At 39.5% G+C, this 16,618-nt stretch overlaps 1 protein-coding gene across 1 annotated transcript in view; it reads left to right on the top strand.

The window, feature by feature from the left end:
* The window catches only part of NCAM2 (neural cell adhesion molecule 2), a 2,742,482-nt gene that overhangs the window by 1,196,601 nt on the left and 1,529,263 nt on the right, over nucleotides 1–16,618 (top strand). The window contains exon 9 of the mRNA XM_044072021.1: nucleotides 2,654–2,804. Coding sequence (XP_043927956.1) covers nucleotides 2,654–2,804 — 151 coding nt within the window. The remainder of the gene's footprint in view (nucleotides 1–2,653; nucleotides 2,805–16,618) is intronic.

The raw sequence follows: 16,618 nt of genomic DNA, 5'->3' as shown, positions 1-16,618 counted from the left end.
CAGGACACATCACTGTTGTCCATTTGGCTGCCCCATACACAAAAAAATACAAATAACACTGAAAATCCTGTTTTGCCTTGAAAAGCAAATAAAAACGGTAACTAACAGAAATAAACTACTGCTCTCTAGACCTATCTAATACTGTAGAGAAATGCATCTGAATACTATCTCCCCATCCTGTTTATTACTTCAGTAGATTAACCTTGCAAAGCAGAAGTCTTACCTTTACCGAAATAATGAACTTGGACAAAAATACCTACAAAAAATACCAATTATAACTCTGTGATGCCTGATACAAAGCTTTTAATGGTAGCCATAATAATTGCTTTCTTAATGGCAGTTTTCTGTCAGCTTCTAAAGCCTTCAGTCTTTAATGCCCTTTCAGTATTGTCAAAATCTAATGGTTGATAACATAATTCAGCTTTGCAAACCTCAGCTTAACACTAATACCTGCAAGCTGCTTTCCATTCTGGTCTTACTGCCTCCTGTAATCCATATATCTAGCTATTAGGTTGACCAAAAAAAACCTGTCTTGCTTAGGCACCTGCTGAACAAGAAATATAAAAACATCCAGAGATTATCTATAAGCTCTTCTCATTGCCCTGGCATACAATTGCTGAACAGCCAACCTGCTTCTGACTGCCAATTTTCCACAGCTCCTTTTACCCAGTACCTGGATGCCCCTCTGCCTCTGGTACCAATGTCCAAAACCTGTAGACGTGGAAGTGAGAGAATCTGTCAGCTACTACATTCAATCTGCCTTGTACATGTTTAGCAGAAAATGTAAAATTAATCGTCACACTTTCTAAAACAAACTTCCTCAATACTAAATGAAGCACCCCAGACCCAACAGTCTTCTTGGGCATAGTCTGTGCCTCCACCTAATAATCAGAATGAAAAACTAACTTCCTGTTTTTTTTTTAATTATCGTGCTGAACTACTGAAGCCACCCATATCAGCATCAGTTCCAAAAATACAATATCTTTCCTCCATTCCAGCAGCCATTCAGTAGGCCATTCCACAGCAAACCAACTCCCTTTACATAATCTGTCATGCTTAACCCTCCAGCTGTATCTGTATAAAGCTGTCAATCTTCAGATGAAACCCATTCATTTTGGCAAAAGGGAACACTATTACACCAAGAGAGATAGTGTCTTACAGAGTCAAAGGTTCAGCCTTTGCTGCTGGAAGATCAGAAGGCTGTGGGTTGTATTCCCACTAAAAGTGATAGAATTGCTGACACTGCATTGCAGCTTTTGGGAGTGCTGCACTCCTGAGTTTGCCACCATTCATATGAATAAACTTAAGTTGCATCTGCTTGACTTGGGGGTAGCTCATGTGGATGTACAATATCCCGCAGCAATTATTACAGGCTGTACCCTGATGATAATTTTCTAGAGTAGTGATAAGGTTCTTCCACATCGTGACTGTTTTCATTCTTTAACTCCAATTTACATTTTCTATGATACGAATCTTTCCTATTGCTGAATAGTCATTATCCCCATTAGTGTTTCTGGCAATCTTGTGTTACAGTCTTAAAAACCACAGAATTAATCTTCCATTATGTACTTCAGATCTGGATGGCAAATGCCCATTGGTTCCATTTGCATTGGGACAATCTGATTTCATCCCTATAGTTCACAGTCCTGACAATGCTTCTGTTGATGTTAACCACTGCCTTCCAATGCAGTACTGAATGATTCTGTTTGTGAGTAATACTGCACAGCTTTTAATCTCAGAACCATCACTGCTTTTCACCAAAAATCTGCACAGTTTTATAAGTTCAGTTCTGTGTCTTAACAGTCCAAGTGATATCTCTCTCAGGACTTTTGTAAGACATATACTAAAACTGTGGAAAAACCAGAAATGAGCCCTGCTTCACTATAAAGCACTCACTATCTTTTGTTCTAATAGATGCCAGCTTAGTTTTGCCCATTGTGTTCTGTTAGCTTGAAACTCTATTCAGAACACCAGTTTCATTCACAACAATTAGGCTTCCAAACCACCTGGAGGACACGCCAGTAAATGCATTCCTTAAAGCCCTGTACAAATGCTGCACACCCATTATTGTCCTCTTCTTCCCTAATGGTAACCCAGTCTTTGAACTTAATCATCTTATAATGAAAAGCCCTCTGTTATGGGAATCTCCTCTTTTGCTGAGTTTTGAGCAAATGTGCCTACAGGTATTTCAGCAGTGTACCTCATAGAATCCTTAACCTAACATTTCCCGGAATGAAGAAAATCTTGAACAAAATACTGGACCTTTGAAGAACTCTTCTGTGGTTTATTTTATTTTTTTTTCACTTTTCCTAGACATGGATCCCATAAACTATTTCAAATAGTGATCCTAGACTAAAGAATACAAAATTTTCATTTGTGAGAGACAATGTGCTATGTTATGTTATTCCAGTTATTATATTAAATCTTTGAAATTTATGTCAAGTTAAAGTTGTCTCATAAGAAAAAATACTAAAAGGTCAATATTTGTGTTGTGTGTGTGTCTGTGTGTGTGTGTATGTGTGTGTGTGTTTGTGTGTGTGTGTGTGTGCATGTGTGTGTGCATGTGTGTGTGTGTGTGTGTGTGTGTGTGTGTGTGTGTGTGTGTGTGTGTATAAAAGCATCCATTCATTTGGTCTATTTAACCTTATTGCAGAATTCTGGAGATCGAATTGAAGTGCGTGGACAATATGGAAAGTCGCTGTTGGAGATCAGAGATGTTAAACTATCAGATGCTGGGATGTATGACTGTGAAGCAACAAGTACTATTGGCGGACACAGAAGGAACATGTTTCTTGACATTGAATGTAAGTGGAGCTTTATATTAACAAGGCACAATATATTTAAAAATGATACAAGAGAATGCTTAGTCTAATATTATGAGATGTTACCGTGATGACTGCTGCAACATTTGAAATATTATACATTAGGTTTGTATTGTTTTCTGTGGTTATGATGGATTGGGATTTCTTATTATCTTAAGATTGTTAGTTGATTTAGGATGTGATATATCTCCTAGATATATTCCACTATCCCTTGATCAAGTAAAATGTCCACAGATTATATTTGACATATCTACTGCCTTATACTCAAAGTAAGCACTAATGGTGGTCAAATTCTGATTGATACAACCAGGCACATATAGTCACTATTAGTCTGAATGGTTACTATGGCTCTCAGTTGTGTCCAGCTTCTGAAAATGAGCTACTAATGAGAAAGCCCACATACTGCAGGATGACTATGTGTTTCTTTTGTAAAACTCAAAGAGTATAACCCTGTTGAAATACCTTACACATTGTCCTATTCTAGTTACATAAGCAACACCATATGTGAATAAATTAGCAGCAGATAGTTCTTTTGCTTATACCTGATTGCATGTGCAGAAATTACGTTCTTAACATACTAAGTTGAAAAGATAATTACACTGAATGCACCCATAACTTTTACTGATTCGTGTAATTGTTTTTTACGATATTATGTCACAAGAGTTTTCATAGGTTCATTAAATCTTTTCTGAATTATTCCTTGGTATCTCCTTTTGCTGTTGCTAGGTTATTGGAAGTGTTGTTATTGGACTCCTGCTTGTGTATACAGTTTAGCTGCCTTTGAAATGTGGTTTGTTTTGTGGATTAATTTTACAATATACCAGACACTGCTTATATCAGATATGTAAACAGGCCCCTCTGTGCTGCATCATTTATTTTATTTTACATTTTTTTACTGGGTAGTCTGACTGGATACATGTCCATTTTCAGTGGAGGCCCGGGGAGAAAAGCTCCAAACAGATATTCAACAAACTGTTACATTTTTGCATTTTAAAACACAAAATAAAACACAAATAAAAGGATTTTTACACAGATGTAAACAAACACAATAACAGATACATAAACAAATTATTAAATTTTTACTCAGATGGAAAATTCTAGACAGTGTTTTTAAGAATGATAGGGTATTGAATGCCTAGTAGGGTAACCTGGTAGTAGATCCAAGGAGATCATAGGATTTAAGAAACAATAAAGTGTAGGCAGAAGTCCTCCATGTGCACACGAGTGATGGTTAGAGTTAGTCTGGACTAGAACAAGGACATAGCCATCGTTTTTTAAAGTACTGAATCGGACTTTTCTTGAACTGAGGTAGAGAGAGTTCAGATGTAAGATTATCAGGAAAAGAATTCCAAGTTTTGCCAACAGAGTTAGCAAATAGAGATTCTCCGGCTGTGTTGTTGGATTTGAGAGTTTGAACTAGTAGTCTTTCAGACGAACGAAGTGCACTAAGGTTACTGTAGGGGGTGATGAGGTTTTTAAGTATGGGTGTATTATCTGACTGGTACAGGATCTTGTGTGCAACTATTAGTTGGTTAACCTGAAGTAGGTTAGGCAGTTCAAGCCATCCTAGTAGATTTAGGTTATGACAGTGATGAGTTCTATAGGCTGCAGCGGTAGCAAACCTAGCAATGTGATTGTAGCTGCTAGAAAGTTTATTAAGGTCAGTTTGCAAATAGAGGGGCAGCATAGAGGAGGGTGGAGAGTAGATGTGTCAGAGCAATTACAGTTCTGGCTAATAACGTTAGGAAGGCCTTGATCCTATATAGTGAGCCAATTGTTTTATTAACTTTTTTAATAGCTTTATTGATATGCAGATCAAACTTAAGGTTATTATTTATTACAACTCCTAACAGTTTGGTTGAGGAATCTGGGGAAATAATGGTGCCATTGTTGGATTTTAATGTAAAGGTTATAGGGGCAGACTTGGGAGTGGGGGATAAAAGCAGCAGTTTGGTTTTATTAGGATTTAACATGAAATGACAGTTAAGCAGCCAACTTCAATGGTATGCTATTAATTTGTCCCATTTCTTTGGCTTTAGTATAATGGTATTCAGCATCTCCAAATATTAGTCAAGATAACAAGATGCTCACATAATTATAACAGGTCAACCCTCACAACTACATGTTGGATGCTGTTGGATGTTGTGAAAACTTTGACCTGACTTTCAGTATAAAAGACAGAGTTAGCTATTGGAAGCATGCTCTCCTATATCATACTGGATAACAGAGAGAAAGAATAAAGACATGATTTATAACAGCAGATAGAAAATGAAGCATGTATACATATTCATTCAAAGGTTCACAAAAATAACCATGTGTTAATAATTAGTCAAAGACTTAGATTTTGTATGAGTAAAATATGGCACACATACCTGTATACATACACACCAGGGGTATTCATTCTGAATCAGTCCATCAGTGGCTGAGAATGCAAAACTAAACTGTATAGGTCAGGTCATTCACAAAACTGGACTGTATAGCTCCTGGTCCCACTACTTCAAAACCACAATTACAGAATAAAATAATATAACAAAAAAAAAAAAAAAAGAAAAGCAAGAAATAAAATAAAATAAAAAAGTTTCCTTGTCTCATAAAAGATTAAGTAATAATGTGGCATCAAAAGAAAAAAAAACATCACTTATACTATGAGTTCTAAAAATATTGATTATATATCAATAGTCTGATATCCGATTAACTCCCTCCATGTGAATAAAAAATATTGTCCAATGTGGAACATAAGCTATAGAGATCAGTTATTGCATATTGTGTTATCTCATTCCCTCCAGTGCAACATTTCCATCCTCAACTAATGTTTAAGGCTGGCGTACTGCTTGGAATTTTTAGTTCATGTTTAGTAACCAAAACTTAAAAATGAAATGATTTGCTATGGTATGGTATTCTATTGTAACTACAGTGCATTGCAGATATCTACTGTATCTGCCAAGTGTAGATATCATGTAGGTTTATTCACACAAGGCCCTGACAACTGTTCCTCTGGGATGCACCCTCTGAACTGATCTGTTAAGAAAAATTACCTGTTTAATTTTATTTCATTTATTTATTTGACATCTGTTTACCAAAAATGTCTAACTGGGATAATACACCCCTTGTTCAGCAGAGACCGTGGACATAATGTGGTTACAGTTAAATAAATGTACTATAAAGCCTAACTCTTCCCCAGTCATACATTACAGGCATAAAGATGTCAATATATATATATATATATATATATATATATATATATATATATATATATATATACATATGTAGACAGAGAGAGTGGGAGACGCACACACAAATGCACACATATTTATGTATATTAGTTTGCCTGACATTTGCACTTCTCATTCTATTTCCTTACCATCTGCAGTCTCCCATATTGTTACCGTTATCCAACCCATTTTCCATTTTAAAAAGAATCAGTGATCTTGCACTTTATGCTTTGCCATATTCAGCTTGAACTAGGCTATTCATACAAACTAATGTCTGTGAGTGATAGTCACAAATACTTAATTTGACTGCATGATGTACTTCCGGCTAATCAGTGGAGCTGGTTGTCCCTTTGGTAACCTAATTTCTAAAATTACATATCAGTAAAATGTTGGCAACTGATGACAGATTCAGGGTTTGTTCCCCTCAGCCATGATATGTGGCAATCACAAATTCCATAATATTAGGCGATGGTTGCAAGTCATGCAGAACCTAGAAAGGATGGGGTATGCCACCCACACAAACATTTTTTTTTTTGTTGTTGTTTTGTTTTTTGTTAGTTTTTGTATCAGACATGATTATTTTTGGCCAGTGCCTATTTCTGATCATATTTCAATTATCCAATCACTCTAGACCATATAACTTCAAATATAAATGTCTGATATTGATTTAGTTTCTTAGAAATGCATGTTAATCATCATTAAGATCTTAAAGCTGTGAGCAGCCTGTGCATACCTAGCACTGATTTCAAGTGCATTTCTTAATCATGAGATTATGATCCATGTCTATATTCCAAAACTGCACCTATGCTGCAGCATCACAGAAAAGATTCCTAATTAAATGACAAGACGTTTGTGTATAGCTTGTAAAGAAAACACTACTGAGTTGCTGATGTAGCTACATTTGGCAGCCATTGGATTCTTTGTGATTATGTTTAAGTTTTTCTTACTCTAATGGCAAAAATTGCTTAACTTAATTTGTATGCCAATTTATCATTGTTGCCCACATCAACGCATGTCGCTACAGTATCATGTTGCTCATAGATGTGACCCAGTTGTTATGAGATGGATTAGCAGTTGACTAAAATTATTGATGAGACAGGCTTTGAAGCAATAGCAAATCCCATTCTATCCTGAGGTCTACCTGGCAGGCCTGAAGTCTCTGTCATTCACCACCAAGGCCACCAAGGATTGTTGAACATCCCAAAGAGGAAAGAGCTTTGCGTGGTCCCCTCACTAGACTTCTCATAATGGAAATTCTGATCCAGCTAACATTTCCCAAGCTCCGTCTAAAACCCTCCAACTTCTAATGCATCCCTACAGAAAGTAAGTTCTGCAAGCAACTGACATGTAAAGAGTGAACAGGGGAAAGGAAATGAATGTATATTGACACTGCCAAGGATCAGCAGGCACTTAGCCATCCACAAAATTCCACGAGGACCCAGACCAGCTTCACAACAACACTAACCAAACTACAACCATTGAAACAGTCTAGGTGAGATGACTGTCCTCCTCCAACCACTGCCAGAGCACTGCAACCTTCATAGCAGCTTTGCTGGCCTGTTTACCTAGACCAATAGAAAAAAGCAAGCAGGACATCACTGTGCAGATGACAATCTCAGGGAACAAGGTGAGATTGTTCCCCTCCTCCAGCACAGAGTTCAAAACCCATTGTACCTCAATCCCTGTAGGCCTAGCCATACAATTTATTTTACCATCCATGCTAATTGTATTGCTGTTTATTTTTATTTCTCCCTGTTTGGTTCATGTGGTACTAGGATACCTACCTCAAAGAAGAATGAAACCTGTTTTTCCCTAAAAAACACATAGCTCAAGCAGCTGTCAATTACCACAACACTGGTTACTTGGCCATTAGTAATTGGTCAACTGAACACCAAACACCTGTGTCAAAGAGACCAGAACCCTCTCTGTGAAGTCCATAAATACCCCCTGCTCCATTTGGGTCTATCTTAGGTCTGTCACTTTCAAACCCTATCCTCTGACCTTGCTTTTCCTTAATCTCTCAGTTTCTTTCTTCTTATGTTTTCTTTGATCTTGCCAACAAGAGGAAACAAACAAATGCCATAAAACTCCAACCAACAATGAATATGAGCAAAGAAAACAGGCAAAATAAGTTTTATTAACAAAATACTGAGCACTTTCATCTTGTGCAATTCCAAAACGTCATCAGACAGTGTCATTACTAACTACCCCGTATAAATAAATTCATCAAACACATGACCAATGATATCAGCCTCATAAATATTCATAAATATTCATAAATTACATCATAAACAAACCACTTCCTCTAAAGTGCTTACAGAATATAATAACCATGATTTTAAAACACATCACAATCTATTATACAAACTTTAAGAACATTTATGATGTAATTTATGAATATTTATGAGGCTAATGTATTGATCATGTGTTTGATGAAGTTATTTAAATGGGGTAGATAGTAATGACACAGTCTGATGAAGTTTTGGAATTGTACAAGATGAACATGCTCACTATTTTGTTAATAAAGCATATTTTACATGTTTTATCTGCTCATATTTGCTGTTTGTTGGAGTTTTATGGCTCTTCTTTGATCTCGCCTAACTTAAACACTGTCAAATCCCTTAACTATACAGGTGTACAAAGACAAATATGTCTGGCAAGCTCTATTTACTGCTATCAGCTAACAACCTGTGCAAATTCCTAATGGCATATCAGACACACTTTCCTGATGTTCTACAACACAATGGCACAATGCACTGTTCAAATTGCCTCCACTTGCAATTTTTTTCATAGGCATGTACTTGGTTAACGATCACTGGGGCATTTATAAACCTAGCCATGCATCCCAAATCCTTACTCATGGTAAGTGTAAGCAGGGGCCTAGAACATGAATCATTTACAGGCTGTCTCTGTTCTTTGTAGACATAGTTGCTAAACCAGGGATACATTTCATGTTCCACATCCAAATGCCCAAGTTGTACTTCATTTGGGTTAGGGAGGAACTGTGCTTCATATGGAAGATGATCCTGTTCCAGAAAAGGAGTATTCTCTGGGATATATACATGTCTCTCCAGCACTTCCTATTTATATCATAGACAAGGTTTAATACTTTAGAATGGGTAATTTAAGTGCTGTTTGTTTTTCACATATGCAGCAGTTCCATCAGAGTGGGGTCTGACAATGCCCTTTTATGACAGATATAGATCTCCCCCCTCAACAGCCTGTAGGAGACAAAATATGGAGATTGGGCTTTTAGGCAGATTACACAGGACATGTTACTTACACCCTGTATTTTTAGTGAGGAATTTCTGTGGACATTGCAATTGTTGGATGTGTCTGTTTAGGTGGTACATTCCAAAAGGAGCATTATTCTCAATAATATGACTGTTGAGTGCTGAATACAGTGGAACAATGACCTCCCTTGCCCTAGATGCCATACCTTTGCTTATAAGTTGCACAACATAGAATTATTTCCTGACTACCATAGACACATGATGGTCAAAGGCTAGATTCCCGTTTGTGCATGTCCACAAGTCCATGACTGCTGGGTTGACTCTTGTGTTGGCAATATGGAATTCACCAGAAATGACTGACTTCCTGAAGGAAATAATTATACATTGCTTTGCATTTAGTTTTAGTCCATGGCTCTGGTACCAGTTATTTGTCTGTGTCAACCCTTCTTGGAGAGAATTTGTGTCAGTGGGGGATTCAACAGTTCCTTCTAATATGCATTTGTCTATAAATTTGGTCAGTCAGATGCCCTGCACTGCCAGGGTGCTCTCCATGGCTACAAACCACTGCACAGGTGTTAGCATTCTTTAGGGTTAGTAGAGCATGTAGGGAAATTATATTCTCGTTTACACTAGTAGCAATGAGCAGAAACACCTTCAGATTTTCTTGATTTTGAATTGGCATAGCCTAAAAAAGGCACCATGTTTTAGCTAATATCTGAAAACACAGAGAAGAGAAATGCAGATGATACCTGTCAAATCTGCATAGTCTGTTGACCATCTACTCCCATATTGCAGATATTGCACCCCCGTAGAATGACATAGCTGCTCATATTGTGGCATCATCCTTGGAAAAGGTAGAATATCGCGCAATGCCAGGCATTTCCCAGCATGGGACACATAGTCCAAGAGGTCCATGATGTCTCTCTTCTTAAATTCTAGGAAGGTCATTTGCACCCACAAGGACTATGACTAACTCATACTGGTACTTGTGAAACAATGAGTTAAAGACATGCATAATATGGCAGATCCTGGCCCCTGATTGCAACTGACAGGTGAGAGGGATGTCAGTGTGTCTCACAATGGAGTCTTCAATGACCAGAATGCTGGGTTGTCTGGTGTTTTGCCTAAGTTTAAAAGTAGAGACTCTATGAAATGTAGCTGTATGTGTTGTTGTTGTCGGCGTTGCATTGAAAGAGTGCATTTGGGTTGATAAGCACATTTGTTTTGCGTGCATCATCTAGGAGATCTTTGGGATTTAGAAAGGTTATATTTAAGTGCCTTAGCAAATGTGGGTCTATTTGTCTACTTCATGCTGAGTGTGATGGGTGCACTGTGTGTAGGAAAGCTCAACATACCTTTGTGCACATTTCCCAAAAGTATTAGTCCGAAGCCATAAAGTCGTGTTTGCATATGTTCTGTTGTACTTTTTACTTGAGTCTGGTGATCCTTTGTAGCTGATTCAAAGTGTGATTTGACTGTGCTGTGAAAAAAAATGCAATATGCAACATTCTGTATTCTGTCACTACATTGCAGATAGACTGCTGTGAGATTAGAACCCCGAGCTATCTAGTTACACCAGGTAAATAACACAGCATTTAACTCTAACACCATAACCCAAATCTATAATATGCCTTTTTATTAAACAGGTAGATCCCCTGGCCACGCAGTACCTTTACAGGGGCAACCCATGAACCGCGTCACAGTGTCTGGTTGTATGACAAGGTCAAGGTCACACAGTAGTCAAAGGAGGGGTAAGGGAAATGAACCCTGTACCACAAAAACTACAAATCCCACATTTAACCCTCAGTGCCAATTGATTGACAAAGTACCTACTTGAGTGAGGGCAGCAGGACCTGGAGTCATGCTTATCTGACTTCACATACACAGACACACACAAACACACACATACACACACACACACACACACACACACACACACACACACACACACACACACACACACACACACACACACACACACAGGTTCACTGCTGTGAGATTAGAACCCTACCTATCTAATTAAACAAGCTAGAGATCATGGTGATCAATGCTCATGCCACCACATAAGTTTTGTTTTACTTTATGGCATTCAAACTATATGGTTCAAGCTAAAATATTGATGTTATTTTAAGAGAGAAATAAATATTTGCCTGTTCTAACAGTATTTAGGCTAGATAGTATTATTGTTTTCTAGAAGGCTAATTACAGCTGAATGTCTAATATCCCCAATGATGATCACCATCATAGGGTTTAGTAAAAAAGTGGGATACAGCTTTTTGTCTGAATGGATACAGAAACATATCCAACATTCTGATTTGAAAGACTTGGAGCATTAATGTTTGTACTGAAGCTATGTTAGTGGTTACATAGTCTTTCATTCAGTAATTTACTCATTCTCCTGTTGCCCACGTAATCCAATTCAGGATCACAAGAAGCTAAAGCCTATCTTATCACTCACTGGGGATATAACAGAGAAATTAATCCTTGACATGATACTGGTCTATCATAGGAAATACACACACACACACACACACACACACACACACACACACACACACACACACACACACACACACACACACACACACAAACACACACACACACGTGTATGCACATACATGACTATGGAGAATTACTGGAATTGCCATCTCACCCCTGTCAAGTCCTTATGATATGAGAAAAAGTCTATAGTACTTGGAGAAAATGCTCATGCACAAAGGGAAGATATGCAGAATCCACTCATAAGGTATACCCCACAAACAAAATCTATAAAATTCCACAGGCAAGTGGTTTGAGGCAGTAATGCAAGCTACTATACCTATGTGCTGCACTGAGAACATGCAGGCTGAATAGGTTAAGCCCTAGGGCCTATACAAGCCTAGCCATAATAATTCCCTGGCTATTTCTTCCCACACTATTTACTTCCATGGACCCCTGTCTAGCAGGGCAACTAACGTGATCCCTGGGTTGAATTTCCTTTCTCCCATCCAATCGTCAAGGTTCCTTTTGAAGAGGACCAAAGAGGCACTCTGCTTGACATGTATGGGCAATCTATTCCAGAGTCTGGGGAGTCTCTGGGTCAGGAACCTATCCCTCCAGCATGTTTTGTTTATTGTGATGGCAAGGTTTAGATCCCTGGAGTGTGTGGCTCTGAGGGATTGGGATTTCTTTAAGTGTAGCTTGTCCAACAGCTCTGGGTTTGACATGGCCTTGTATGTTAAGCAAAGATCGCCTCTGAGTAGACAATATGCGACAGAGTATAGCTGGAGATTTTTAAAGCGGTCAGCATAGGGCATCTGCTTTAGGCCTGCGATTCTTTTAGTGAGGTGTTTCTGCGGCCTTTCCAGTTGTTGCAGATGTCTTGAGAGGTACATACCAAACTGGGCATTGTATTCTATAATGGTTCTAATGAGGGATGAGTACAGTGGGACAATGACCTCCTTTTTTCTGGATGAAAAGCCCTTAGAGATGAGGTGTGCCACATAGAAGGATTTCCTGACTGTTGTGGCGATGTGGTTATCGAAGGTGAGACCACTGTCCACCTGTGTCCCTAAGTCTCTTATCACACTTTCGGTGTTTAGTGTACTGCCACCTATATTGTAATTCACGGATACATGTTTTTTCCCAAAGGGGATAACTATACATTTCTTGGCATTGAGCTTGAGCCCATGGCTCTGGCACCAACCATCTGTTTCTGTAAGGCCCTTTTGTAGAGTATCCACATCATTTGGGGATGCAATAATGGCTCCCAGTTTGCAGTCATCTGGGAACTTTGTTATCCAGAGTCCCCTAGTTTTGGCCTGTACTTCGGAGAAGTAGATGCCAAACAAGAGCGGTCCCAGAACTGAACCCTGAGGTATTTCACTTGTCACTTGTCTAGAGCTGGATTTGGAGTCGGCTACATTTACAGTGTGGGTTCTATCAGTAAGCCAGTTAGCAACCCATTGGGTGATGTAGGGATTAATGCCCAGCTTAGTAAGTTTATCTATGATTCCAGAGTGGGGGATGGTGTCAAAGGCCTTGGCAAGGTCCAGATAGGCTGTGTGGACCACCTTACCCTTGTCCATGGCTCTGGAGACTGATTCAAAGAAGTCAATCAGGTTCAGGAGACAAGATCAGCCCTTCAAGAACCCAAACTGGGTGGGGTCCTATGTTTAAAGGTTGCAAATGTCTTTGTTTATAAGTTCCATGATAATGCGCTCCATGGCCTTGCAGATAAGGCTTGTCAGACTGATGGGACAGTAGTTTCCGGGATCCAAGGTGGATCCCCCCTTGTGGAGTGGGATAACTGTAGCTCTGTGCCACTCAGTGGGCATGAAACCTGAGGTGAGGCTATGATTAAACATGACACTTAGGTGAGGTGCCAGTTCATATTGCAGTTCATGTAGTACACAGCCCAGGATGTCATCTGGTCCCATGGATGCTGTATTCTTAGCTTTGGAGAGTGTGTTTTTTACCTGTGTGTCCATTATTACCAGAATTTGGCAATCTTCCAGTATTGAGATGGGCCATTTAGGGCATGAGAGGGGGTGAAGTTGGCACTGAATCGATCTGCCAGGATATTGGCAATATCATTGGGATCAGTATATTTAATGCCATTCTGTTTTAGCTCAGAGCAGATCTGAGCATTGCCATTTAGATTCTTGACATAGTTATAGAATGCCTTGTGGTTGTCTTTGGAATCTTTGGCAATTTTATTTTCGTAACTAGCTTTTGGAGGATTTTATGAGGGATTACAGTTTCTTACTGAGGCTGGTAAGGAAGTTTTTTGCATCCTGGGATTTTCCTCTTTTCTGCAACAGTTTCTTCCTTTTGTTGTAAAGTTTTTTTATGGCAGGGGACCACCAGATTGGCTTCTTTTTTTTGGATGAGAGCATCTTGGTTCTATTTGGGATGGCAAGATTTATGCATGAGTGGATGTGCTCGTACAGTGCCTTAGTGTAGGATTCAGCAGTTGAACTTTCAGCTCCCGTCTGCATGGGTGTCATGAAGTTTGTCACTTCTGATTTGAGTAGCATGAAGTTGACTTTGGAGAAGTTTTTTATGGAGGTTTCCTTACTGGGGGGTGGGGGTGGGAATGTGGATGTTAAGGGTGATTAGCTTATGGTCAGACCTGACTAATGAGGGGGTGACCATAGGTGTGGAGCATCGATTTCCCATGTTGGTAATGACCAGGTCTAGGATATTGGAGCCCCTGGTGGGACTATGGATTAGTTGATCCAGGGCATTGGAATTTATGAATTCCAAGAACCGTTGGGCAAAGTTGTTGGTACATGAGTAGTTTTCCTAGTTAATGGCAGGGTAGTTAAAGTCACCCAGTATTAGGGTGTTTGGTTCTATCTTAATATTTTCCAGTATGTTTAGAAAGGTGTAGTGAGAATCTTGGGGTATGGTGGGGGATCTGTAGCAAGCTACAATTTGGATTGCAGTCTTACCTAGTGTTAGTTGCACTTGGAGAATTTCAGACGCATTGTGTTGGGCAACTAGCCTGGTGGTGTGAATATCCTTGGTGAATATTGACACTCCTCCACCTTTAGGGTTTCAGTCCTGCTTTGGTGGCCGAAAAGTGTGGTAAGAGTTGTAGCCTGGTATTGCAGGGGTGCTCTCTGGAGCCTTGAACCAGGTCCAGTTACTGCACAGATATCGATGTTCTCCATTTTTAGGAGTGCCTTGAGAGAGTGCATTTTGAGGTAGCATTACCTTCAGATTTTGCATGCTTGTACCTGTTACGCTGGTGGTTTTCTCCTTAGAACTTTGCCTAAAAAAGGCACTATAGGGGTGGCAAGAGCCTTAGCTAGTAACTTGAATCCCAGGGGTGACAGGTGCAGACCATCTCTGGCAAAGCATCATCGTCTGTCAATCATGTTGTCCCAGGCAGACAGATACTGGATCCCCTTTGAATGACACCAGAAGCTTAGCCAATTGTTGAAGTCAATCATTTTGTCCTTATATTGTGGTATCATTCTGGGTGAAGGCAGGATGCTACTCAGGGCTAGGGTCATACCTGCCTGGGCCACATGATCTGAGAGCTCTTCCATGTCTCTTTTCATGTAGTCCAGGGAGGTACGTCTGAAGTCATTCACTCCAACATGGACAATGACAGAGTCATATTTGTATTTGTTGTGGAGTGACTTGAGTGCATGCATTATGTGGTGGATCCTGGCACCCGACAGGCAGCTGACTGTAATTTTCTCCTTGTTCAACCTGGTGAGAGGGACATCAGTGTGCCGGACTATAGAGTCACCTATGACTAAAGTGTTAGGTACATTGTCTTGCCTTAGGGGCTGTTGCTGGGTGGCACACAGGTGTTGTGAACTATGTGACACTTTGGTTGTGATTGGTGTTTGCTTGCGTTTCAGCTTCAGAGGTCCTTGTTGCTTGGGCAGGTTACAGTTAAGGGCCTCTGCATATGTGGATTTAGTGTTGCTATATGTGGGTGTTGGTGATGTGGGTTTAGAAGGGCTATGTGTTGCTTGAGGTGTAGTGTGGGTGTTAACCTTCCCCTCTTGACTGTCTAGCACAATCTTGGGTGGAGAGAGCTTTGCTTCCATTTTGGCTATGTAAGTGCATCTCTCACAGGTTGTAGTGTTGGGTGGTAGGAGGAGAGGGTTGTCTATGTACATGAGGCAATTGCTGCATTGCCCCAGTATGCCCAGATTCACCAGGTGGACAGGAGAAATCACCGAAAGCTGACCCTTGGACATGCCTGGTTTGGTGCTTTTTTTTTTTTTTTTTTTTTTTTTGTAAAGTACAGAAGCTGTTTTCCCTTACCTTAGCAAGGTACATTGCAATTATAGGCTGTTTAGTGCCTACTATTAATTTCTTCTTATTAACAAGGAGAGTTGAGTGCTTGTATTAGTTTAAGGCTTCCTAGTGCTTTCCAGCAGGTATTAGAGCAAGTGCTAGTCACAGGGATGCTTAAAGGTAAGATGGAAAAAAAATGCACACTGCAGTGTGCACTAGAGAAGGTAGACATGAAAGTAGGTCACTTAAGTTTTACCTGTTTAAAAAGTTATGGTTTAGTGGAGAGTTACTATTTTTAAAATAGCAAGATGGGTTGAAAGGGGTGGTCACTTTTGTATTCTGGTACTATGGAATACAGTAGGATGGCCAATAAATTTAAATAGTTGAAGGGGAGGGGTTTTTGATTTAGTGATTACTCACTCAAGCCAGTGAAAGTAGAGAGGAAATGAGATATATGGTCAGATTAACATAAGAGGCAGGCAACTAGAAAGATAGTGGTATTTAACAAGACAACTGTGACTGGGTGAGAGGGTGGGAAACAAATTTTGCCTGCCTCAGAAGAGAGAGAGAGAGAGCTGTTAATATGCTGTTAAAGCAGAATGCAAGT

The sequence above is a fragment of the Protopterus annectens genome, chromosome 5.part0, assembly GCF_019279795.1.
Source record: "Protopterus annectens isolate FY-2018-M chromosome 5.part0, PAN1.0, whole genome shotgun sequence".
Lineage (NCBI taxonomy): Eukaryota > Metazoa > Chordata > Ceratodontiformes > Protopteridae > Protopterus > Protopterus annectens.
This window is presented reverse-complemented; position numbering and strand designations above follow the sequence as displayed.